The sequence below is a fragment of the Ursus maritimus genome, unplaced genomic scaffold, assembly GCF_017311325.1.
Source record: "Ursus maritimus isolate PB19 unplaced genomic scaffold, ASM1731132v1 scaffold_14, whole genome shotgun sequence".
Classification (NCBI taxonomy): domain Eukaryota; kingdom Metazoa; phylum Chordata; class Mammalia; order Carnivora; family Ursidae; genus Ursus; species Ursus maritimus.
This window is the reverse complement of record NW_024423786.1, coordinates 37,100,212-37,126,594: the sequence shown is the minus strand read 5'-3', so window position 1 is coordinate 37,126,594 and position 26,383 is coordinate 37,100,212. Positions and strand designations below refer to the sequence as shown.

At 57.4% G+C, this 26,383-nt stretch overlaps 1 protein-coding gene across 1 annotated transcript in view; it reads left to right on the top strand.

The window, feature by feature from the left end:
* The first annotated feature begins 17,885 nt into the window (after nt 1–17,885).
* Nucleotides 17,886–26,383, top strand: part of DNAH1 (dynein axonemal heavy chain 1) — a 73,387-nt gene continuing 64,889 nt past the window's right edge. The window contains exons 1-7 of the mRNA XM_040628716.1: nt 17,886–18,227; nt 19,113–19,185; nt 21,094–21,268; nt 21,703–21,859; nt 22,777–22,909; nt 25,377–25,538; nt 26,120–26,372. Coding sequence (XP_040484650.1) covers nt 17,886–18,227; nt 19,113–19,185; nt 21,094–21,268; nt 21,703–21,859; nt 22,777–22,909; nt 25,377–25,538; nt 26,120–26,372 — 1,295 coding nt within the window. The remainder of the gene's footprint in view (nt 18,228–19,112; nt 19,186–21,093; nt 21,269–21,702; nt 21,860–22,776; nt 22,910–25,376; nt 25,539–26,119; nt 26,373–26,383) is intronic.

The window sequence follows — 26,383 nt, the reverse complement described above, 5'->3', positions numbered from 1 at the left end:
TTCAAACTTACGGAAAAGTTGTCAAAATAAGAAGAGTCTAAGATACTCATATACCCTTTGGTCATATTCAATTATTGTTACTATTTTGCTTCCCTTGCTCTGTGTATTTGCTCTGTGTGTGTGTGAGAGAGAATCAGGCATCATTTTTTTCCCTGAGCTGTTTGAGAGTAAGTTGCAGGCATGCGGCTGAAAGGATGGTTTCCTATCTGCTTCTGTTTCTATCTCCCGGAGGCAGCCTGAGGGAGCCCAGACCATGTTGTAAATGCATGAAGGTCTGGAACAGGCAAGGAATGAGTGGACATCACCTCCTGGGAGCCCGAGGCGTGGGGACTGGAGGCCCTTGGCCAAAGCCCCGTGAGAGTGGGGCTGCGGGGCCGGACAGTACTCATTTTCTGCTCCTGGGGTCAGGGCGCCTTTGCCCACCGGAGCAAGCCTGTGGTGTCTGGCAGGTCGGAGCTGCAGCAGATGTCTGCGGGGCAGGTGGCAGGTGGGCAGGGTGGGGCCGGAGGAGCAGGGACGCCCATGCTGGGCACCCTCGGGAGATGGGCTACCGCCTGCTTGGCCCTCAGTGGGCTTGAGAAGACTCAGTTGCTGGAGGCCTTGAATTCTTGCCTTTGGGCCCTCCCCACAACCCCACGAGAGACAAGGCAGGGATGGGGCCCCACCTTGATAGCTGGTCCATGCTGGTTGGCTTAAAGAGGGCAGGGTGGGGGCTCTGGTCATACTGGGGCTTACGTGATGGTCCCTGACACAGGGCTGGCATTCCTTCTGTCCCCCTGGTGCTCTCAAATGGTTGGAGTCCCATCTGGAGGCTGTCCTGATGACTTCTCTCTTATCCCTCCTCACCCCTATCCAAAGGTTATGGTTAATTAAGTGTGGCATTTAAAAATCACACGGTGAGGAGTGCCTGGATGGCTCAGTTGGTAGAGCATGTGACTCTTGATCTTGCGTCATGAGTTCTAGCCCCACATTGGGTGCAGAACTTAAAAAAAAAAAAAAGTAAAACCTCCTGTATCGAATGAGTCATAATAATGAACTTAAAAATTTGGGGAACAAAATCACCTGGTGAAAAATGATCTGAGCTCTGAAGCCCAGATTTCCTCTCTCTTATAGATGAATTCCTCTTCCTCCAGGAAGCCCTCCAGACTTTCTCAGAGCTTCCCACCTCACATGGCTTCTGGGAAATGCCAACCCTATTTGTTCCTTTGCTGGTTCACACTGGTGCTACATCCGCCTATGGCTTTGCTCTGCCATCAGCCTTTCTCCCTCTTGTTGCCCCAGGCCAGTCAACTAACTGATGTCCCATAGATGAATGGCAGTGGCTTGGTTAATCCTGCCAGGACACTGAGTCTCTCTGATGCCCCTGTGCCCACTGATTGAGAGTCCACAGGCTCTGGGGTGGCTGAGGTGGTGGGAGAGTGTTGGGCAAGGGGACCCACCTAAGAGAGGAAAAAGGCTTTTTCAAGGCAGGCCTCCAGCTTGGGTCTCTGACCACCTATCCAGCACCTTGTGTTTCTTGCCCTGCAGCATGGGGGAGCCTGTGCAGGGTGGAGGCTGAGAGTCCTCTCCAAACCCCACTTGGGTGATCGCAGGACCTGCGGAACCGAGGGAGGAATGCATCCCCTGCGTCTGTTACCCCCGACCCCCTCCATGGGAGAGCCCGGGGTACGCAGGCCTCCTTCCCCCCGGCCCATCCCCCAGAGCGATTTCTGCCAATTAGCACATACAGTATTTACTTAATTAGGGTAATGACATAATTAGTGTAAGTTGGGCTCCATTGCATGGCTTCAACATGCAATTAGGAGCCGTCAGCGGGAGGCGACATTGTGGAAAAGCTCATTCAATTTTGGTTCCAGCATGGAGGCTGGAGCAGCTGCCGGTGCTTGGGAGGGAGGCAGGCAGCAGCCTTGGTGTGTGTGGGGTGACTGCAGGCAGCCTCGGACAGCCTAGGCCAGGACAGTCAGCGGGGGCAGAAAGGCAGTTTCCAGGGCTGAGGGAGTCCCCGACTCCGCCTCTCCCATCACTTATGGACGTTGCCACCTCACCCCACAACCCCAGGGCAGGGCAGGGGCCTTGGCTTGGCTGGGGTGACTGAGACTAGGGGCCTGAGCACTCCAGGCCCCTCCAAGTTGTCTGCCTGAGATGCCACCGTTAGTGGGATCTGTCTTTCATCCTCAGGGCTTTACTGCTCACCAGAGCCACCATCTCATACCCACTGGCCTGGCGGCTGCTCACGGTGGCCCGGTGAGGCCACAGAGTGGAAGGACTACTGTGATCCTCACTGGTCTAGTGGGGAAACTGAGGCTCAGAGCAAGGGAGGTGGTAAAGGCAATCACAGCAGTGCTGACCCTGAGGCAGCCTGGAGACTTCGTGAGCTACGCAAATCACCCTCGGCCTCAGGGAGGTCTCCTGCCCTATAGGCTCCTTTCCCTGGGAGGGGGCAGGGAATCACCGGGGGGGGGGGGTTGTCCTTGTCCCCAGACCCCTGCCTCCCCTTCCTTCCACAAGGCCGGGAGGCAGGGCCTGGACCTACCCAAGACCATCCACAGCTTTCCTAGGCAGCAGGAGCAGGGAAGTGAGAGGAGATAGGAGGCAGTACCACTCTGTGCCAATGGGAAACTGAGGCTCTGGGACCTGCTCCAGGCGCTGCTGCGAGAGCTGAAATCAGGCCTCAGCAAACCTGTTCCCTGCTGGCTGAGTCACCTGGGCTATCCTCTCCGTCAGGCCTCAGTTTCCCTGTGTGTAAGGAGAGAGTCTATGATCCATAGTCTCAGACATCCTGGGACTGTCCAGAGCTCCCGGGGAGGTGGGACCCACCTTGGCATCTATTTAACCTCCCTCTAAATTATGTCATCATAGCTGTCCCTCCCCTTTATGTCCCACCTGAGCACAGCCTGGCAGTCAGGGACCCTGGGGAGACAGTTCTAACTGGCAGTTCTGTCTGCTCCGAGCTGGGCCCCCTGCCCTTCGGAACTGGGGAATCCCTGCCTCCTGTCTGGGACGGTTGGGCTCTGGGGGCCATCCTAGACTCTCTCACCCAGTGGTGCCCCATTTTACAAGTGATACCTCCAGTTGGCCGGAGTCTGCTCTGATCTGGGCTCGCCCAGATCTGTGTGGTCAGGGTGACGCTGACTTGTTTGCTAATTGCTAACTGTGGGCCAAGCACCTTGGGCCTGGTTACTGGGGGCAGGGATGGAAAGTGATGGGCAGGCACAGAGGAGGGTAAATGCCTCCAGGAGTTCACAACCTCAGCATTCAGACAGACCCAGGTGCAAGAAGTGTCCTCCAAAAGATAGGCAAAGATAAGCACCAGGAAGAGCCAAGACTAAGGGCCACACTGAGTGGAGAGGTCTGACTTTCCCTCACTGGTCAGGAGAAGCAGCACCTGCTGGGCCTGGGGGAGGTGAGGCTCTCAGTCCACAGAGGACGTACCTCAGGTGGTACCAGCGTGAGCAGAGGCTGGGAGGCCAGAGTAGGATGTGGGGATGCCATCTTTAGGCATGAGGTATATGGGTGGGCTCTGGGTAGCTTGAGGATGGAGCTGGAGACCCTGGCTGTTTGCGGGAGGGTCAAGGCATTCCCTCAGCATCCATTCAACAAAAAGTCCCTTCCATGTGTTAGGCATATGGTGTTCTAGGTTGGGAATTCAGTAGGGACCAAGACAGAGGCAATCCCTTCCCCCGTGAAGCCTGCACTCTAGTTGTGAGAGACAGGAAGACAAGAACAGTTTCATGCAGGTGTGATGCCGGAGACCCTAACAGAGTGGGTGCCCGGGTTGGGGACGCTTTAGGCTGTGGGGCCAGGGAGGCTGCAGTGACATTTAAGCCAAGATCCGAGGGATCCGGAGACTGGGGGAAGAGCATTCCAGGCAGCAGGAGCAGGAAGTGCAAAGGCCCTGAGGCACTGAAGGACAGCTCGCAGGACTGGTGCAAGGAAAAGAGGAGAAAGGAGGTGGATGAGACCTGGGAGGCAGGCAGGCATCTATGGGTCAGGGTGAGGCCCATGGATTTTATTCTGTGTGTGATGGAAAGTCATCAAAAGGTTTTAAATTGGGGAGTGATTCCCCCTGCCCCTAGAGTGATTTTTAAAAATCACTGTGGCAGTGGTGTGGAGGCTGGAAGACCACAGCAGAGCTGAGAGAGGATAGTGGCTAGGACCAGGATGCTTGCTGGAAGGTGATGGGAAGATGGGATGTTGTTTGGAAGCCCGACCAACAGGACTCCTCTTGAGTGCTAGCTGTGGGGTGTGAGGGACGGTTGTCAGGGTAGCAATTTAGTTCCTGGCTGGGGCGCATGAGCCAACGGTGTGGCCATTTTCAGAAGAGGGGAATGCTGGGAAGAACTGGCTGGTGACAGGGAGGTCGAGGGCTGGAGGCCAAGGGAATAGTTATCAGGTTTAAGCCTGGAGTTCCAGAGACTGCGCTGCCTCAGAGAAGGAGTTCATCCATGTTTAGCAGAGACACAAGACCCAAGGTCCCCGGGCAGCTCCAGGAGCCCCGAGATTCAAATGAGCCAATCATCTGGAGGTTTCCAGAAGGGCCAAAGCAGGGGCCAGTTGGGAAGCATGCTGCTCTCCGTGCCTCCCCCATATCTTGGCCCGGTGGGCCAAGACCACCTCATCCCACCCCAAAGCTGGAGAAATAAGCTGATTCCACAAACTTGGCTTTCTGGAGCCAAGGTCCAAATGGGCTGGAAGGTGGGTGTTGCCATGGAAACCCTGGAGGCCAGCCGTCCAGGTAACCAGGCCTGGTGCGGGAGGGGCTACAGCCCACCTTCACAGGACCCCATCATGGCTTAACATGCTCCTTCAGAGTGTCTGGGACTACTCCCCCTCTGTCATCGCGAGTTAGCTGTGTGTCCTCAGGTAAGCCCCTGACCTCTCTGGGCGTTGGCCTGCCCATTGGAGGCAGCTGGAGGAGTCCTTGCCTTCAGCCCCAGCTGAGGCAGGACAGGCAGAATGATGGGGCGGGGGAGGGGCGCTGTCCCCACAGGTGTGGCCCGTGGCCCCCGCCTCACTCCCATGCCCAGACTGCCAGCTCCGTGGGGCCCACTCGTGGCAGGCGGGCATCACTCCTGGGTATCCCTTCTGCTGGGCGAGGAGGCGGCTGCTGTCGCCAAAGCCGTCCTCCAGGTCCCTTGCTCCTCCATGCCAAGCACATTAGGGGATAATTAAGTAAAAATAGGCCTTCCGACCAGTGTAGCTCATTAAGGCCTAATTAAGTTAATTAGTTCCAGGTGTGGATGGCGCGGCTCAAGTGAGGCGGCGGCTGTTCGCTGTAATTGCATTTTCGAAGCAGCAGCGGTGGCGGCGCGGTAATGGTGGCGGCAGAGGCGGTGGCTTCCTCCGAGGCCTGGAAGCCTGCCAGGGAGTTCAGGAGGCTGGCTCAGAGCTGGGAGGGGTGTGAAGCCCAGCAGGCCTGGACCACCCACAGAGAGCAGTCGTCCAGGTTCAAGGTCAGCCAGGAGCAGGGGAACCTGCGCTCTTGCAACCTTGCCCGCTCTCCTCTCCACAGGGGTGCGGGGAGGGGGGGCTGGGGGACTGGGGGGTGGGATGCACAAAGTCACCAACAGGCATCCTCCCTTCTGGCCGAGAAGGGTGGGCCCACTGTGGCTTGCTTTTTGGATTCCTCACGCCCCATGGTGGTCCCCAGGAAGACTGTCAGGTGGCTTTGCTGAAGGGGAAGGGAGGCAGCAGGTCGGACCTGTAGAACCTCGGTCACCTTCTCCATTTGGCTCAAATCCGTACTCTGGGTCCTTTCTCCTGCCGGTGTGTGGCTCTAAGAGATGCCTTGTCTTTGTGGTTCAGGGCGGGAGTGGGGCCTCTGCAGAGGGCCAGCTAGACCATCAGTGTCCTGCCCCGATGTCTCCCCAGACATCTGTCGCAGCTTCAGGACGGCCCTCCCGGCCGTTGCCCCATTCCGTTCCCTCATCCATTTGGCGGTGGCTCATTAGGCCTCTCCTCTGTGCCAGGCAGCAGGGCCGGGGCTGTGGACGCAAGGCTGGCTGGCAGGTTGGACCCTGCCCCAGGGCACCTTTGGTCCTACTAGTGGCCCTGGCCATGCAGTGTTGTCGCACTTGGGAGGAAAGCTGTCTGAGCTGCCGTGAATATGACCCAGGTGAGGAGAGGGTCAGGCACCTGGTGTGTGCCAGAAACTAAAAGGGCCTCCTTCTGGTCAGAGGGAGCGCAGAGAAAGAGGGGCCAGATCAGGGAGGGACCAGGGGACCGCGGAGGGGGTCTAAGGTCAGGGAAGAGTGGCTGGATTTGAGGGATGTTTGGGGTAGTAGGGGTGGGACTTGGTGCACTGGTTGTTGCTGAAAGGGGGTGGGGAAAGAAGAGCCTGCAGCCCCCCTGGGGAGGGCCTTTGGGAGTGGGGTTGTGTTCTGAGACCCCACGGGGGGCCGGGACGAGGCAAGTAAAGTGCCTAGGATGGAAAATTGGGGGCATTCACTCCCAGCCTTGTGTCCCCATTTGTGCCCTGTCCCTGGTCTTCGGAAATTTCTCACTGACAAAGTGGAAGCCATCCCTAGGCTTGGGGCAAGGGGGGTAATTCTGGACAGGGTGTCCCCCTCTGTCCTTTAATCCCTACTTGGGAGGCGCTGCCTTCTCTGCACCCTCTAGGGCTGGGGTGGGGCTGGGATTGACACCTTAGGGTCTGACATATTCTGGACACGTACTCCATTTCCATTCTGATGCCGATGACAGGTACCCCACCGGGCTTCTTCCCGCATGCCTCTCACGACTGAGAGCTCCCTGCCACCTTGGCTTCAGCCCTTATAAAAAGTGTTTTACCAGAGCGCCTGGGCGGTTCAGTCGGTTAAGCGTCTGATTCTTGATCTCCACTCAGGTCTTGATCTCAGGGTAGTGAGTTGGAGCCCCACATTGGGCTCCATGCTGGGTGTGGAGTCTACTTAAAAAAATATTTTGTGGTTTTGTTTTTAAATATTTTATTTGTCAGAGACAGTGTGTGTGAGCACGAGCACAAGCGGGGGGAAGCAGGTTCCCCACTGAGCAAGGAGGCCGATTCAGGACTCTATTCCAGGACCCTGGGATCATGACCTGAGCCAAAGGCAGATACCTAACCGACTGAGCCACTTGGGCATCCCCCCCCCCAAAAAAAAAGTTTTACTCTGAGCCTTGCAGGGTCTTCTATCTACCAGTGGCCTCAGCTCTGCCTCTGACCCTTTCCCACCCCTCTGGTGGGTCTGCTGATCCTCTTTCCCAAGACAGCTTAACCTCTCTGAGCTTTCGTATCCCCATCTGTAAAAAGGGAAACAATACCAGTCACCACCTTCTAGGGCTGGTGTGAGGATTAATGACATGCTGTGCGGGGCACTTGGGTGGCTCAGTTGGTTAAGCGTCTGCCTTCCGCTGGATCCTGGGATCAAGCCCTGCATGGGGCTCCCTGCTCAGCAGGGAGTCTGCTTCTCCCAGTCCCTCTGCACCCCCCCCACTTGTGCTCTCACTCTCTCTCTCTGACAATAAATAAATAAAATCTTATTTATTTATTTATTATTTATTTTATTTATTTATTTGACAGAGATAGAGACAGCCAGCGAGAGAGGGAACACAAGTAGGGGGAGTGGGAGAGGAAGAAGCGGGCTCATAGCGGAGGAGCCTGATGTGGGGCTCGATCCTAGAACGCTGGGATCACGCCCTGAGCCGAAGGCAGACGCTTAACCGCTGTGCCACCCAGGCGCCCCAAATAAAATCTTTTTTAAAATTACATGATGTGCATAAACCTCAGGACGCACGCTAATTCCTCAATAATTGTTCACTAACTCCTAACAACCGCACGTAACTACACAGGTGGGCGCCGTCTTCCTCCTGGCGACGGCTGCCCGGTGCTGTAGCCTCAGCCCAGGCCCCAGAACCACCCTGGTGGCCTCAGGTGGCAGGCTCTGCTGTGTCCCTCTCACGTCCAGCCCAGACACAGAGATGATCTCGGAGAAAGACGTTCGTGGGGAAGAGGAAGTACCATTTTCCTGAGCTGGCCAAGCCGTGCTGAGATAGGACGGCCCGCCTGCTCGTTCCAGATCTCTTCTCTGCTCAGTAGTCACTCCATCTGTAGGAGCAGCCTTGGCCTCTCCTCTCTGGCCCCCTTCTCCTCAAGTCTCTCATTCAGGGGGACCAGTGGTGGTTGAGAAGGAGGGGCGTAGACCCACCCTGACTGAGGTGTCTGCCAGTAGGCGTCTCTGGGGCATATCACCGGACCTTGTCATGTCTGGGGCCTGTCCTGGTTGGGGGGCTCTCTTCTGAGCCTGAGGCACCTGCAGAGCCCTGGATCCCATGGAAGTTCACTCCACATAGGCGCGGTGGTACGGGTCATTATCAGGGCACCCAGCCTCCTCCCATGAGACTGGGATCCCTGACTCCCCTCGAGAATCAGCAAAGTCAGCCCAGGAAGGAAAGGCAAGTGGGGCTGTAGCCTAGGCCCTGATGCCATCCTGTGACCCTCCTTCTGTGCTGTCCCGTTCCAGGAACTGCGTCCACAGCTGGCCCCTGCCCCAGGGCTCTCTGCTTCGGTTCGGGGAGCGGCTCCCTGTTGACGGTCAGGGCTTGTCTTAAGGGGACTCCTTTAGATTTAAGACTGCAGTGGTCCTGCTCACTGACTCCCAGTGACCCGGGACCTCCGGATTCTTGTCTGAGGGAAAAGAGCCCCACAGAGGAGGAAACAGGGGTGCAAAGGCCCAGAGCAGTGAGGAAGTGTGGATGCAGGGAGACCAAGTCCTGGGTCCCAGGGGTGATGCTGGGGGAGCAGAGGATGTGGGGTACTTTGTGGGGCTGGGCAAGGAGCTGTCTTTGTGCAGAGTAGGCCTTATTCCTTTTCATTCCGGCCATAGGAGGGAGGGTTCTCTGTTACTGTAGACCCACCTTATTTTTATAGACTGGGGCTCCAAGAGAAGAAGGGACTTGCCCAAAGCCACATAGCAGGCGGGACCTGGGCCACCACTGCCGGCTCCTACCCCTGCCAAATCCTGGTGGCCAGCCTCCTCAGTCTGGGGGGTGTCAGAAGAAGGACCACCTAACCTCCTAAGGCTCAGTTTTGTTTGATTTGGGGGACTGCCTTGAGGCCCTGGGTCCCCCGGGAGGTCTCATTAACTGTGGCCTAATCCAGGCCAAGGCCCAGCTTTGCTCTGTGCCTCAGTTTCCCCAGTTGTACAGGGTCGTTAACAAACCAACTCAGATTTGCCTGTACTCTTTTGCCCCCCTCATGGTGCATCAGGGGAGACAGGTGGTCTATAGCTCCATGCACAGATGGGAAAATGAGGTGCAGGGAGGGGAGAGGAGCACCTGGGGCCCAGGTCACCCCCAGGCCTGTTGACCCAGCTCTGAGGGGTGGTCAGCCACCAGGAGGGGAGGCTGCAGAGTTGGTGGCCAGAGAAGCCCAGGCTTTCTAGTCTCCAGTGTTCTTTAACCTGCCCTCCAGCCCCCTCTGTCTTGGGTTCACAGCTCCACCCCTGCTGAGTGCGTCCCCCCCTCCCCCCTAATTATGACTGGTCACAAAAGCTGGTCCGTGACCAGACAAAGGGACAGGGATGAAAGTGCTGGTTGTCATGGCAACCTGGAGGGTTGCTGGGACCCAGGGGAGGGGCTTGGCTGTGTGCCTGAGCCCAGGCATCTGGATGACCTTTGAGCATAAGCCAGGGTGGCCCAGGGGCTCACAGGGACTCCCCCTCCTGTTTCAGGCCCACCAGAACCGGGCGCACAATGGCAACCTCACCCCCTCCATGGCAGCACCTGCTCCCTGGGCCTCCCCTGGTGGCCCCATTATCTTGCACCTGCCGCCCTCCCCCACACCTGCTCCCCAGCCCAGGCGCTCTTCCCAAGGTGCTCCCTGCCCATCCCCAGGCCCAGCTGCCTGCTCTGAGGGCCAGCCAAAAGGGGCTGTGGAACCAGGAGGGGTCACAGGGAGAGCCCTGGGGAAGGACAGAGGGTCCAGCTGCCAAGCCAGCTCTGCCTGACCAGCAGTGTGTGTGCCCATGATAAGGCCTCCTTTGGGGCCTCAGTCTCCTTGCCTGTAAAATGGGAACAGCCATTTCTGCCCTCAGGACCTCCAAGAGTAAGTTTCTCTCTGCTTGGAAGGAGATCTGAGGCAGAATGTCGCCAGCGCAGGGTTAGGGTAGACAGTGAGGTTGGGAAGAGCAGAGGGAAGGGGTTGTCTTGGGCCATAATCCCAGGGCCACCTCTGTTAGAACACTTGCAGACCTGAATGCCCTCCTGCACACTCAAGGGTCACAGCTTGGAGGGGGAGATGCCATTTTCCAGGGGACCCTCAGGGGTAGAGGGGATCTGGGCTGGGAACCCATCAGTGCCAGGTTCTTGAGTGGCCTATCAGGAGTATTAGGGAACAGCGCTCCCCCCCCCCCCAGCAGGAAGAGTGCATGCTCCCAGGGGGTGGCTTGAGGGGTCTCTGGTGATCCAGTTCAGGTGGGGAAACTGAGATCCTAGGCACTGTAGTGTCTGGCTCTCTGGTATCCTACCACCAGATGGTGGAATGGAGGAACAATGGAGCAGGAGGAGTGGGACGTCTGCCAATGCCCCCAGAAAGGATTGGGGATCCCCATGGCAACTGGTTTTTGTCTTGTGGTCCACATTCCAGGGTCTCCCTATATCCTATGTGACAGCCCCAAGTTCCCCTCATAGTTGGGCAATTCCCTTCCCTTCTTGCCCCCTTAGTTTGCCCACCTGGAGTGTGGGAGCAGATTGCCAAGGAGGCTGTCAGCTCCGGCTGCTGCCCTGGCTGTTTGAACACCCCCTGGTCGTCGCAGGCTGGCCCCTGATGGCTGCCCCCACCTCTCTGATAATGAGGCATTCCCTCTCTCGTACAAACCATCCTTACTGACCTGTCCAGAATTTCTTACACACTCCCCCCCCAGAGGTGTGGCAGGGACAAAGCCTTTGCCAGGAATGGAGGGATTTGGGGGCACGGCAACAGTCCTGGTGTCCCTCAGACCATTCTGTACAGGTGGCCCCGGTGCAGGCTTTGGCACGTTTTGTGTATCCCACTGCACAGATGGAAAAACTAAGACCTAGCAAGGGAAGAAACTTGCCAGTGAGTTGGCAGCAGAACACGGGCCTCCTGCCCTGTTCATAGAACTTTCTAGGGGTGGGTCAGAATGGCAGTCTGGTTCCCAGACTCAGTAAACTCAGGTTCCCTGGAGGAGTGGGGTGGAGGCACCTGGTGGGTCATGGAGCCAAGGTGATGAGGCCAGTCCCAGTCTGCTGAGAGATCATTTAGCCGGTGTTCACTGAGTTCCTTGGGGCCAGAGGGAAATCGAGGCATTCAGAGCCTAATTATGACAAACAGCTGTCTGTGTAGCCCCTTGGGGCCCCATGGAAATTCCTGTGGAAGATATCACTGTCTGGGGGCCTGTCACTTGGACCCCCCTCCTGGAGAGCACAGCCTCAGCCTCCTGGACCCTGTTCTGGAACGCGGTCTGGAATTGCAGGTCACAGGGGGGTAGGCTGGGGAAAAGCATGTGAAGGTGGGGTTGTGACAGCTGGGCTCCTGTGCGTGGCCACCATCTCCAGAGGGGTGGCTCCGATGTGGGCTGCTCTGTTTCCTAGTCATCCCCTAAGGGTTCTTTCAGGACTGATTGGCAGGGCTGCTGGGAAAAGCAGCCCCACGCCTCCCACCATCCCTGCTGTTCAAGTCCCCCCTCCAGTTGGGTGACCCAGCAGTGACCAATGTCTGGTTGCCTACCAAGTGGTACTGGCCATGGTCCTCTGGGGCCCCTGAGGCGAGTATAAGTGCGTTCTGTGGGCTGAGGCAATCAAGGAGGGCTTCCTGAGGAAGTGTAGCCTGAGATAGGTTGGGAAGTTGTAGAAAAACTGAAAGAGGGAGGAAATTCCAGCTGGGAGGCTCCGTGTGAGTTCAGGTGGGAATGGCTTTAGGCTGGGGGCCAGGATGAGGACTGAGCCTTCATGGGGTCCTCAATCTTCCAGTCCCCCAGGAACTCCTACTCCTCCCTGAGCTCTGGGCTTTTAAGGTCTCGTCAAGCTGACCTCATGGATCAAAGGAGAATTAATTTGTCTCCATTTTTATTCATCAAAGAATATGCTGGTCAGAGCTGCTGAGGCCAGCTGGCCAATGGCAGAGAGGGGGAGGATCAGAGGAGGCCTAGGGAGAGGGTGAACCCCAGACCTCAAGCAACCCTCTGACAGCCCCCATACCTGTGACTCAGTTTCTCTCAGCCGCAGCTCAGGACCCCTGGCCTAGAAAATCAGAGGGAGATCCTAGGGGGCCCAAGGGGCTGGGGGCAGGTGGGGAGAAGACAGCTCCAGCCATCCTGTCTGGATGCCTGTCGCCCTCTGTTCCGGCTGGCCGGCCACGTGAAGGGCTCATTCTGCCTCCTATTCACATGGGGCTTTCATCTCTGCAGCCAGTGAAGCATTGCTCCCAGCCTCAGCACTGGCAGCAGGAAGGCACAGGGGAGGGGCAGCCCAGGCCTGCCATGCCCTCAGAATTCTTGCCCAAAAGACATGGGCCTGGGTGCCCTAAACAGCCTGTCTGCCCAAGCTCTAAGCTTCAAACTCACCAGAGAATGGGGTAGAGAACCCCCCACTCACAAGCTCTAGAAGGAACCCAGTCTTCTCTATTTCAACAAGAGCAGGGCTGGCTTCCCTTCCAGCCCGTAAAGGGCTAAAGATTGCCCTCCCCCCACAGGAGGGGCAGGAGCCCAGGGTGTGGTCATGGCTCGGGGCCCCTGGTTCCGCCCTCAGGGAATAAGTAGGTGTGGCGGCCTTCAGGACAGGGCAGGAAGAGCAAAGCCTGAGCCGTGTCCAACCATTGGAGAAGATGGAGTCATTAGAAGGTGGACATCTGAGACCCAAGAGAGCAGGGACTGACCCCAGTGTCTAGGGAGGGAGGGAGGCAGTCATACCCACTGCCCACACCTGTAGAGAGGCAAAGTGGAGCTGGCAGGATTGCTGGAAGAAGCAGCAACCCCTGGCCCCCACCCCCCAGGGATGGAGCAGTGACCATCTCATGGTGGGGGGTGAGTGGATCTGTGGGCTGGGCCTTCTGAGAGTGGACCCTTCCTGCAGTGGCCTATCCATCTGTCTGGCAGCCGTGGCCCCTGTGATGTCATCAACCCACTGCGTTGCTTGGCAACTTTCCAGGATTAGCACTCTGCCCCTGTCATCCCTGACGTCCCACCATGGGCTGATGTTGCCCTGGCAACCCGGATGGGTACTGCAGCTTTTTGGACAGCTGTACCCAGTATGGAGAGTGCCAGGAAAAAGCTGAGAAGCAGGTGCCTCTCTATAGGCTGAATAGGGTACACGGCCTATCCCCAGACCCACAAAGGAGCTAGACTGGCTCTAAACAGGGCTTTGAGGGTCTTTGTCTCCTTGAAGAGCTATGGCCACCTCTGCCTCCAATCCCCCTCATACCACTTCCTTCCGCAGTGGTCAGTGAGCACCTACCGTGTGAATGCCAACAAGAAAGGCAAATGACACCACAGTTTGGGCTTAGGGAAAGTTGCACCAGCATTGGGTCTTGAAGGATGAATAGGAGTTGGCCAGGGGAAGGAGTTGTTGGAGAGAGGTGTTCTGGGCGGAGGAAGTGAAGCCTGTGCAAAGGCCAAATTACTGTCTCCAGCCACAACTTATGCTCTGCCTCTGGGCTCCTCAGGGCCTGGCCTCTCTGGATCTCCCATTCAACAACAGACACGTTGAGGTAGAATTCAGTTTAAATCTGAATATTTAGTGCCCAGCACCAACTTGGCACTAAGCCAGCATTGCTAAAATGTCAAATAAAATTGGACTTTTGTCTAATGAACCTCAGGTCCTACCACGTCCCCCAATACCAACCTGCCTTACAAAGCCTCAGTTTCCCCATCTACAAAATGAGGCCAACTCTGAGAAAGCTCTCTGGGTAAGGGTTCTCAGGTTGAGGTGGGATGGTTTTTAAATTTTCTTTTGGTTTGTAACCTACCTCTTACCCTTACAGAAAAAAAATGTTAAGACTCTGTAAACTTTCACATTCCTCAATTGTTAGTATTGGACCACTTTTGTTTCATCTCCTCTCTATACTTATCTATATATAAATTTAGCTGAACCATTTGAAAGGAAGTCACAGCAGCGGACATCCTGACATTTGTCCTGAAATTCTTCAGCCCACATCGGCTAAGACAAGGACAGTCTCCTATATAACCACAACACTATTTTTCACATAAGAAAATTAACAGAAATTCAATATCCAGGACAGACAGGAGGATCAAAGCCCGAACCCATGCCAGGTCCTTGGAACAGATGGGCACCTGAGGCCAGGGATGGGGGGCAGGTGCACCCACTGCCCACCCTGAGGAGATTGAGAAGGAGTTGTAGCCCTGGATGTGTGTATGTGTGTGTGTGTGTAAGCTGAGCTTCCACCTCCGGAGGACAGAACGGCCCAGGGTGTGTTGTGTGTCCGTGTATGCGTGTCTGTGTGTCTGTGTAAACCGAGCCGCCAGAGAACGGAAGCGACCCTTTCAGCAGCGACCAGACCATCTGGCTCACAGCTGTGGCTTAGATACGAACTTCCTCAATTATTACCCCCAAATTATTTACATAAGTTTAATTTTTATTTTATTTATTTTTACTAGGATTCAGTCAAAGTCTTTGCACTGCGTTTGGCTGTTTTGTGTCTTACTGTAGAAGAGTCTGGGAGGGGAGATGGATAATGGAGTCTGGGTTTGACAGCCTAGAGAAGGGCCACTGTCCCCAACCCGCCGCCCGGGTGAGGGAAGCCGCAAGCGCGGGGCGGGAGGAGTGTCGGGCAAGAGGGCGTGCAGAGCCCGGGAGCTTTGGCGGACGGAAGTCCCACCCGCCGCGCGGCTGGCCCCGCCCCTTAGCAACAGGCCCCGCGTCCCTCCCTAGAGACGGGCCGCCTGAGGGCACTCTCCCTGCTCGTTGGAGCCGGTAAGTTGGTGGCGCCGAGGGTCGGCAGGGCGAAAAGGGACAGGGTCACCTCGACTAGGCGCAGAGGGCGAGTGGACGGGAAGGAGGACGCCCTCCCGGCCCAGGGTCCACATTCCTGCCTACGAGCTGCGCACCCGGTTTCCCCAGCAGTGGCCCGTGGGAAAGGAGGGCGGCGCACTTTTAAACAACCTTGCAGATCTGTCCTGTACTTACTAGGCCGGTGTTTTGCCCCTCACCCCCCACGGGGAGGCTGTAGCCACACACTCCCCCCGCTCCCCGCCCTGTGGAAGGCCCCTGCAGGGAAGGAGCCCACCTCCTCATCAGCCACCCGGTCCCTCTCCTGAGTCCCTCTCCAGCTGCATCCGGTCACCTAGTTCTCCCTGTCCCCACCTGTAAATCCGCAGAGTACGCTTTGCCTGTTTCAGAATGGTTACAGACATCAACTTCCTTTCTTGCTTGACTCCATTCACTCATGAAATTATTTGGCAAGCACTTTCTAGGCACTTGCGGTGTGCCAGGCCCATGTCAGTCCCGCGCTTGGTGCCGAGGTTCCAGGGATCAATGTTACTGGAAAATTCCTCCATTTGCAGCTCTCATGATCGCCTGGCAGGGCAGACAGGTGTACACATAGAATACAGGGAGATGTTCACTGGAGGGAGGAGCCTCAGACAGCTGGGGGAACCCACAGGGGCTCACCTTAGGTGAGTACTCCAAAAAGATAGACAGAACCCCAAGCCTGTGGGGGTTATTACTATCCGCAGTATTGTTTGCCAGCTAACCCCAACAAGGGAAGAGACTTCAAAAATCCTTTAAGCCACGGATCCCCTTATTAGATGACACCTTACCTAGAACCTAGTGTGTGAGATGCAGGGTCTTCGTTGAATCAGGGGTGGATGACTCTGAAGCCCTTCTGCTTAGGCCCCCCTCCCCATAAGCACTCACTTTGCAGAACCTCAGGGCTCCTCGGTGCACAGTTTGACAATCACAGTTGTGGTGCTTAGGGACGTGGACCTTTGGGTCAGACAGACGTGAAGACCTCCGTTTCCATTCTGGTTCTGCCAGTTCTTGGCTGTGTGTTCTTTGCAAGGTTCTTGTCTTCTCTAGACCTTAGTTTCCTTGTTTGTGGATTAGTGGTGAGAGTAGTATTTGTCGTGAGGATCCAAAGCCCTTGCTCATTTGTGTCCATCCAGCCAGTGCCTGGCGGGTGGTTGGGTCACATGGGGTTGAATGACAGTGAATCCACCCTGAAGCTTCCCAGGTGATCTGACTGGGGAGAAAGAATACCTTGGGTTTAAATTCCAGCTGTGCCTCTTGCTGGCTGTCTGAACTTGTGCGGGTCCCTTAACCTCTCTGAGCCTTATTTTCCCCAGCTCTGAGAACGGAGGATAGTCTCAGTTCTCACCTCAGAGGTTTGAACGAGATGTTGCACGAACTACATCTAAGCCTCTAATAGCACTCCCCGTTGTAGACACTGTGCTCCTCGGGGCCACTCCCGCCATCTTACTGGTCAGTTTCCTCATGCAAATAGGGGAGAGTGTCCGGAGTGACTGGCAGAGGCTTGCTGGCAACCGTGTCCTCATGCCCTTGCCAGCCATGCTCGTTCCCACACAGACCCAGCCATCACCCATGGGGCTGACAGGAGATAGAGGTGTGTCTGTCTGTCTGTCTGTCACAGGTCCTGTGCATGCCAGCAATGTACAAGTGCTCAGAGCTGGGGTGGAATGGGAAGGGAGCCTTGGATCTTTGTAAAGGGCTGAGGGATGGAAGGGAGACAGGATTCTGGGTTTGCAACTCACTCTCATGCCTTTCTTCTTGTGATGTGCCTGGATGGGCTCCCCACCGCCAGTCTGCTCAGAGGGAGAGGGCTCATAGGAGTACGAACCGCCCCCGCCCCCCCATCACAGGCTCCTTTTGCCTCCAGCAACACTGTGCTTTCCTGGACATTTCTGCATCTGTTATCTTGGCGGAGCCTGATGACACACCAGCTCAGCAGCCAAATATATTCAAGCACATTTGAGAGCTGGGGAAACCAGGGAGTGGGATGCCCTCCTATGGAGTGGGGTCCCCAGCCTCTCCAAGAGCTGCTCTGTTCGGTGATTTTGTTCAAAGATGAGCAGATGTCTGTGGGTTTGCAGCCATGATGGGGCTGAGCCCCAGTGGGTCCCCTGTCCTTTAGGGTGCCCTGGGAAGGGCTGGTGACTGTCAGGAGGACAGGCCAGCCTCAACAATGTTTTTGGCACCTGCCCCGGGAGGTGGCTGGCTACCAGGGAGTGGATTCAGGGAGCTGAGTTCTGGTAGGCCACGCCTGACTGGCTAGAAGCTGGTCGGCCTTTGGGCTCAGAGTTTGGGGCTTTCTGCCAGAGCCCCATCTGCCTTTCATGGGCCCTAAAGTGGCCTTGCCAACTCCCCCCACCCCGCCTTCTTAGAAATGGACTCAGCAGCTGCTGGCGGCTTTAGCACGGCTGGGGTAGCTTTGATCTAGACAGTCCTGGCTGCCCACCCTGCCTTTCAGATCAATCCAGGCAGGATTCCCCTGCAGTGTCCAACAGGAAGCCTATACCAGCCAGGCGCACCTGGTGGCTAAAATGGAGATGGCAAAACACGACACACCCAGCCGACAGAGCAGCCTGTACTGCAAGCTCCTGGCTGCTGTGTCCCAGGGTGCAGGGGCTGGGGAATGGGATGAGGCTGGGGGAGAGGGCGTTGCTTGGGTCAGGGTATCCTTTTGTTAAGACATTTCTCACGTGCAACATCCAGGGAAGGCCCTGCTGTCTCCAAGTGGGACCTGCCTGGCACTGTGTGTCTGTCCAGATTAGGAGACCACTCCCTCCCTCCCACACCCCTGTGGGGGGGGGGGCTGTGGCTTATTGCAGGATGCAGACAAGGCATCCCTGTATCCTGGTGCCCCTGGGGGCTGAGCAGACGCTGGCAAGATCCCAGTGATGCCAGTATCTTCTCCTAGGAGCGCCCCGAGAAGCAGCATGGAGCAGCGTAACAGAGAAGGCCGGAGTCCAGGAAGGACCCCTCAGAGCCCAGAGTGCGATGGTACTCCAGTGGGCCAAGAGTGCACTCTGAAGAGGACCTATGCAGACCTAGAGCATAACCTGGGGAAGATTCTTCTGGGGCCCGATTCTGGGTCAGAGAAGCCTCTTCCAAGCGCTGACCCCAACCCCCTGCCTTCGCCCCTATCCCCACCCATGCTGTCAGACTTGGGGCAGCCCCGGAAGTTGCCCCTGACAGGCACTGATAAGAAGTACCCCCTGATGAAGCAGCGTGGGTTCTACTCTGACATCCTCAGGCCTGGAAGCTTGGATCAAATTGGGGTGAGTGTGGCAGCTGTCCCCTCCCAAGTCCAAGCCCTCCTGAGGTGAGTTCCAGTTACCCTTCCTCCCTCCCTCTTACCCTCCCTCCTTCCCTCCCTCCCTTCTCTTCATCAATCCATTTGTTCACTTGTCCATCTAGCCATCTGTCTGTCTAGTAATTTGTCCATCCTTCCACCCGTCCATCCTTCTGACCATCCATCCATCCATCCATCCATCCATCTGTCCCTCCATCTATTTGTCCTCTCAGTCAGCAGTTCATTCAGACCCCCAGGTCTGGTTGGGGAGGGGTTCCTGGGACAAGGTGGCTGGCAGGGGGCTTGAGGACCCTGACAGAGGCCATGGCCTGTGTAGAGGAGGAGGAAAGAAGGTGAGGGGACAGATGAAGGCTTGGGGTAGAGGGGGACTCTGGAGAGGGGATGACTAGGGGAGAGTTCGAAGAGCTCCATAGTCCTGGACAGCCTTAGGAAAGTCCTAGCCAGGACAGGTCAAGAGAGAGAGGGCAAGAACCCACTGATCCTCACTATGTTGGGGGTGCCAGAGTTGCCCTTGGTGGGAGAGACATTCACAGAGACACCTGCTGGCCTTGTGGTCCCTCCATCTTGCGGCTCAGCCCCTGGACACAGCAGGAGTGTTCTCAGAGGAAGGAGGGGAGCTGTGCAGGACCAGAAGGGGGTGGGGTCAGGGGTGTCCCAGGTGGCTGCAGCTTGCTGTCCACTGTGGCCTCTGAATGAGGAATTGTGGAAACTCACTGGTTCTGCCCCATCCCTGTGCCCCTGGGTGTTCCCCAGTGGGCTTGGGGGAGACACTTGGCCTTGTGGTCCCTCCCAGGTCCTGCCTGTCCTCAGGATGTTTACACCCCCTCAGAGCTCTGCGATTTGGTTTTAGGAAGTATGCCGTGGTCCCTGCATGAACCAAGACCTCCTGCGACAGGCCGACCTTGACCAGTTTACTCCAAACGGTCAGTGCCCAGAGGGGTGGGGTGGCTGGGTGGCTGCATTTAGAAGCAAGGCCTCTGGTCTTAGAGAGATCGTTTCTTCTTGGCTCGGGATCTCAGTTTCCTCAGCTGGAAAATGGGGGTAACAAGGCATAAGGTGCTTTGTGAGGACCAAGCTAATGGTTAGCGCTCAGTGGAGCACAGCCGTCTGTCTGTGGCGGGGGCGCCATGCTGGGCTGGGCTGCCCAGGGCCAGAGCATCTGTTCTCTGCCTGGCTGGAGATAGGAGGGCGTTCACATGTGTAAATTCTATTTTCTCCCTTCCCTGGAGCATGAGCTTGGAGGAGGCCAGGGCTGTGTCTGGGTGGTCCCTGCTGGGACCCCAGCACCTAGACAGGGGCTAGCACAGGAGTGCTCTGCTGAAGGAGGGAAGGACAGCTCTCCTTCCTCTCAGGCTCTGTGCTGGGTCTTGGTTCTGGGACAGGACTGCAGGTTATGGGGCCATCCCCAGTGGCAGAGGGGAGAATAGGGTGGCTCCAGGAAAGGCAGCAAGCTGGTTGGGGTCCTGAGTGGCGGGGAGGAACTGGCTGGGGACCCTCCCTGGATGGCAGACAGGATACACCCTTCGATCAGGCCCAGAGGGCCCAGCTGCGTGCCTCCCCTCTCCAGCGCCAGGAGAGGCTGGACTCCTTGCTGGCACTGCCCAGATTAGTCCTCTCGGTGCCCACGAGGCTCACGGGGTCTGGGAAGCCCCAGCAGTGGCTCGGGAAATAGCATATGTTCGTGCCTTTGTGCAGTGAGCTGAGGGTCCGGGCCGTCGTGCTCTGCAGTCTCGCAGACATCAGTGGCTCACAAATGCTCACGGAGCACAGATCTCAGGGCTGCGCACTGCTCCCACCATCCACAGTAGGGTGGGGTGGGGGGCTCAGCAGCTCTGCATCCCCACCCACCCAGCCTCCCAGAATGCCACAGGGTGGTGGCAGCCAGCCACAGAAGTCCACTATCTTCTCAGCCATGCCTTTTTGGGACCATGGGGTTCCGAGTCTTCTGTGGAGCCCCGGAGGCTAATCGCAAGATGGGCTGTCCTACAGTGTGACTACCTCTTGTCTCCAGAGAGGCGGTGAGGCCCGAGGAGGGGGTCACTAGGGCCTCCCAGGAGATCGGGTCGGGGCCATCACTGAGCTTCCCTGAGCCCACCCAGCTCCTGAGAAAGGTGACTCATCTCCCGGAGCGTATTCCCACACCCCGTTTCCCCATCTCTCGGGACTTTCCTCTACACTTAACATCCCAGGTGCCGGGAAGACTGGAATGGTCACCCTACCGATGGGTCTCTCTCCACCAGCTGTCCTGCCCCCAGACCTGGAATGGAAGACTCTGTCTGCCCTGGTTGTCTAAATAGGGATGGCCATTTTGTGCCTTGACTGTCCCACAGGGCCAGGATGATGGGGCCACCTGCTCATACGGTATCCAGGATGCCTTGAGTTTGGAAATGCCCCCCCGGGGGTGAATAGCATTCACCACTGATATGCCTAGGAGGGCCTCTGGAGTAGGGGTGGCAGGACCCATCAGCCGTGCAGGGAGCTACCACTTCGCCTTCCTGTCCAGTTATAATCCCCACCGGTCATTTGATTCAGCATCTGGCTTGAGCAGAGGCCACTGGTGCAGGGGGGAGGGGTGAGTGGCAGAGAGTGGTTGAGCATGCTGGCTCTGGGCAGGGAGAGCAGGAGGCCTTCCAGAGGCCCTCGTCCTTCCAGGCTTGCACTGTCTTGGGCGCCTGGGGTCACATCTGCCTTCTCCTCACCACTGCCAGCCGTAGGCAAGCTCTGAGCTTCCCTGGCCCCAAGCGTGCACGCCTGCTACCTTGGACTTTGTCTTGGGGCGTATTGGGCCCTGGCCTGAGCCCCTGCCCCCCTGTCTGTGCCTCTGCCTGCAGTCGGAACCTTTGAGATTCCTGAGAACTTCGAGGAATACCTGGAGCAGCAGCGTATTGGGTCCACCACCCAGTTGCTCACCCAGACTGACTTCCCACTGCAGGCCTATGAGCCCAAGGTGCAGGTGCCTTTCCTCGTGCTGCCAGGCCAGTGCCCCCGCAAGATTGAGATTGAGAGGTATGGCTGAGCTGGCGGTGGGAGGCACGGTCCTTTGGGGGGTGGCATCCACCCAGCTCAAGGGGCGAGGGAGAGCAGGCGGCTAGGTGCCATCCTCATGGCAGGCGTTACGAAATGGCTCTCTGTGTAAATCTTCCAGCCCTTTGGTTTCTTCATAGGAGCACATCGCTTTCCTTGCTCTGGAATTGGGGAGGGTGGCATTTAAGTCAACATAGTGGAACTGCCAGGCAGGGCAGAGGGCAGCTGGGGCCCAGGACACCAGCCCCACTCCCCACACCACTTCCTGATGAGTTCCAGAGGGGTGGGGGAGGGCCCCGGAGGCGACCCTGGGCCACACCCCTATCCCCCACCACCCTGTGGGCCCTTGCTGGCATCAATGAAGCCGCCTCACGTGCGGTGAGCTGCCATGAGGTCCCCTTGTCCCCCTCGGCCAGGAGGAGGCGGCTGTACCTGAGTCTGGACATCGAGCAGCTGCTGGCTCATGAGGGCGTCGACTCCAACATGCTCATGCCCAGGCACCCAGATCCCCACAACCCCCAAACCATTGAGCAGGGCCACGACCCGCTCTTCCCCGTCTATCTCCCGCTGAAGGTGAGCATAGTTTCCATAGAGGGCTGACGGTCACGGGTGGAGGACTGCAGGAGTCTGGCTGAGGAGTCAGACCCAAGAGGGGATCCCATGGCAATCATAATACTCACTTATCAACATGATTGGAGCCGCCGCCAGGGGTTTTGGGCATCCTTGGCTGGGGCCGGAGGGGCCCCAGAAGCCCTGAGATGCTGACTCTGCTTCTTCCTTGGGAGCCTGGGGAACCTGTGTGGGAGCTCTCTGCCCACCCCCTCCCCCGCCACCTCCAGGCACCAGAAGCAGCCCCGCTGAACAGGCCTCCCTGAGCACTGCTTCTGAACTCACTGAGATGGGGGAACTGAGGTCGAGGAGGGCATCACTGTAGCCCTTTTGGGATACCGATGGGGAAACTGAGTCCAGGGAGCAGAAAGAGGGAGCATAAGCCTGTTCTGGCTTTCACTTGCCTCTCTGCCCTTCCTCTCCATGACCCTGAGTGTGTCTTGCTTGGTGGTCCCTATGGGGAGGCGGAGCTGAATGCAGATCACCCTACTAAGGGTGGCCTCCTGACAGCCCTGAATCTCCTTCATTTCTGAGCGTAGGCGGGGTGCTCAGGAAAGTCCAAGGGCCACCTCTGCCCTTGGGTCTGAGCTGGATGATCCTTGGGCAGTGGGAGAGAGAGCCCATAGCCTGCTTTGAGTCCCCAGATACCCCTCTGCCTGCATCCAGGTGGCCTCGTTGGACCGGGATCCAGGGTGTCATGGAGCCAGACCCCACAGACCCCTGTGAACAGCAGAGGAGGCATTCACCCCCCTGGTCCCTAGTCTGCAGCTCCTGCATCTGAAGAGGACGCTACTCAGACCCCCTCATCCTCTGGTGCAGCCAGCCCTTTGGCCCCTCTAGGGGTGAGCTGTCTCCCCTCACCCTCTGCCCATTTCTTCCAGGTGTTTGACAATGAGGAGTTTGATTGCCGGACTCCCAGCGAGTGGATCAACATGGGCTTGGAACCCGGGTCTCAGGACAGGAAACCTGTCCCTGGAAAAGCCCTCCTGCCCACTGATGACATCCTGGGGCACGGTGAGCAGGGTCGGTGCGGGTGGGGAAGGATCCTGGTCTGCACCATCCCTGTCTGGCAGCAGCCCCTCCATGGACTCCTGGGCTGCCCTGGGGGCTGGTGGCCATGGAGGTGAGGGCCCCCACCTTTTGAGGCCTCCCAGCTGGGATAGAAGCTAAAGTGTAGGCCATACAGAGGCAAGAAGTACAAGGACCAGGGATGACCTGTGGGAAGGCTGGGGAAGGGACTGCTGGACGGTGTCTAGTATTTTTTTTTAGATCTTGGATTTATTGGTGATAAAAAAAAATATGCAAGCTTGTTGGAAACGTTCAAATGTGCATAAGGGGCACAACTGAAGCCCTTCCATCCTGCCACCTAGAAATCACCGCCGCTCCAGCTGTCCCTGCAGCCTCTCCGCTCTCACTGCCGCGTTGGACAGCACACACCCTCACGCTCACACATCTGCTTGCAAACACATGCACAAGCACACTCAGCATCACCCTTACACGCCACACCCCACACTCACACACCCGTTTTCACCGCACACACTCACACGCCTGCCATCACCGATTCACAGCCACTACCACACCTGCAGTGTACCCGCACAGATGAGCCGTTCCTCAGCCTTGGCTGTGTCTGCCCCTCCTTTGGCCCCACGTCTGCCCTGGGGCCGTGTTTTGCTGCTGGAGGGAATAGAGCCAGGGGAGCTTCCTTGGCTGCCACCCTGGCCTGTGTGGCTGGTCTCTGTGTGGGCATCCGAGGAAGAGCCAGGGTAGGAGCTTGGATGTTGGAGGTGGCTGTCCCCCTGTGCAGGGCTGAGGGCCGCTCTGTTCCCTTGGGCGGACCCACCGCTTTGGGACCGGGAAGCAGCTGGGGCCTGGTGGGCTGCGTGGGGAACCGAGAGCCTCCAGGGGGCCCCCCAGCACGTCCATGGAGCAGGCTGTAAGCTTATGTTTCGATTTAAAAACATGTTAATGCTGGAATCAATTTCTCTGAACTAGACAAGAAACCCAGAATGTTCCCTTTACTTTGGACTTAATTACAAAAATAATTTAACTCAAGTGTTCCCAGATCTCCAATTCCTGGTGATAAAACCAGAAGGTGTGGGGCTGCATTAACCTTAAATGCACCAAGTGCCAGCCTCCCCGAAGTGCTTCTGCCCGCGCCCCTTCACACACGCCCTGACTGTGGGCAGCAGCGCCGGTGGGAGGAGGGGCCGGCAGGAAGCGATTCTGCCCGAGACCTCTGGTGTTCTGCGGGGCGCTTCTTGTGACATCTTTTTCTCTAAGTGGAGCCAAGCCAGGTCAGCCTTTTCGAAAAAGCAGCTTATGGGAAGGGTAGGGAAAAGCAAAACAGAACCAAAGTCAACGAGCTTTACCACAGCATCTTTACCCGTCTTTCTAGCTTCAACCAGAATCCCAGCCGTTTTTCCTCAACCAGTCTAGAACCCATCAGTTTATTTTCAGGCGCTTCTGCTAGGCACCGTGCCACGTGCATCTTCTTTCTACAAAGGTATACGGAGCACCTACTATGTTCCAGTTTCCATTCTAGGCACAGGGATGCAGCTGTGACCAACACAGACAAAGTCACGCCTGCCGTTGGGGAGCTGCCCGGACCCAGGACCCGATGCATACATAGTGTGACTTCAGGCTCTGTGAGGGGCACGAAGAGGGTAGCAAGGCAGAGAGTGCCTGGGGCAAAGGTGCTCTTTTAGCCAGAGATGTTTCTCCAAGGAGAAGCCATTTGAGCAAGGACTAAACCAGCAATAAGGTGACCTGAGCAACAACTCTTCCAGACAGAGAGCATAGCCAGTACAAGGGCCCTGAGGCAGGAATGAGCTGGAGAGTCACAGGAACAGGCGGACATGCAGTATGGCTGGAGAGACATGTGTGGGGCCAGTAGTGGCAGGAGATGAGCTGGAGAACAGGGCAAAGGCTTTCAGCCCAGGAAGGTGGGAGGGAGGCCCACGCTGGCCAACAGGCCCTGAGGCCCACTCTGGGGCCACTGCAGGGCGGTAAGCTTCTACCTTGCCCTAACCTGTCCTCGCAGGAGTGGCCTAGGGGCTCAGCTGCCACAGGCAGCCCACGGGAAGGGGTTCACTCTGGCCTTGGTCACCTTGAAGGGTCCAGTTCAGATACGAGGAGCTTTACAACTATATCCTCAGCAGGTCTGTCTGTGCTTGGGGCTCTCCTGCCTCCTGTCCCAGCCCTGCTGGCCTGTGTCTCTGTTTGCACCAAAGGGGTCATACAGAGCACGAGGACAGAGAAGCCTGGTCTTTCTGGCTCCTCCTTACCAGGGGTCCCCCAGAGGCCAGCTTGGCTGGGAGGAAGCAGGGTCCCTGCTTTGCTGGAGCTAGAGGGGGTCCATCCTGGAGGGAGGGAGGCCAGACTAGTGGCCACTGAGACTCGATCCCAGCACCTGCTGCCCACACTCAGAGGCCCCTCCCGACCCTACGGCAGAGAGCACCGGCGGGTTCCTCTCCTGTTTCAGAGGACCCCAAAAGTCGGAAGCTGAAGTATGAATGGTGCAGTGTCGGCGTCCTGGACTATGACGAGGAGAAGAAGCTTTACCTGGTGCACAAGACAGACCAGAACGGCTTGGTGCGAGACGAGACGGGGAAGCCCATCCTGAACGGAGGGGTCACCGCTGAAGGTGGGGGCTCTCTGCCCTGCCCTATGCAGACCCCCACTCAGGCCTGTGACCGAGGCCACCCCCCACCCCCAGCACAGCCCCGTCAGGCCTGAACTCTGCCTTGCTCTAAGTGTCCTGCGGCTGTCTGGCCCCTGACCAGTGAAAACCAGAGAACTCATCACTCAGACAGAGACCCCGGGAAGGGCAAATGGCCATTATCTGATAGGCCCACCCTGAGCCGCTGACAATGCCACGTGCAACACACTGCACGGAAGGCGGCTGAGGCCCATGGATCAGGGATATTTGTCCCGGGTGTGGTGGTGAGGGATGGGGACTTGGGCAGCCACCCCCGGGGGGACTCTTTGTCTGTGCACAGCTCTTTACGGTTGACAAAGCATTTTCACATCCATTCATGGCAAACTGGGTGGCAGGCAGGCCCAAGGAGTGTGCCCATTCTACAGATGTGACAGTGTGTCAGAAAAGGAAGACCACTTGCTCAGGGTCACCAGGCCTCAGCTGCAGAGCCAGGTGGGAGCCCAGTGTTCCAACCCAGAAGGTCTGACTGTGTCGTGTGTCCCTGTCTCCCTCCCACCTGGCCCCAGGAAGGCCCCCCCTCCTCACCTGCCAGTACTGGGTGCCCCGGATCCAGCTTCTCTTCTGTGCTGAGGACCCGCGCGTGTTCACACAGCGCGTGGTCCAGGCCGATGCCCTGCGCAAGAACACAGAGGCTCTGCTACTGTACAACCTGTATGTGGACTGCATGCCGTCCGAGGGCCGCCGGCTCGTCGGCGAGCAGAGCCTGAGCAAGATCAAGCAGTGGGCCATGAGCACACCGCGGATGCGCAAAGGGCCCTCGTGAGTCCCCC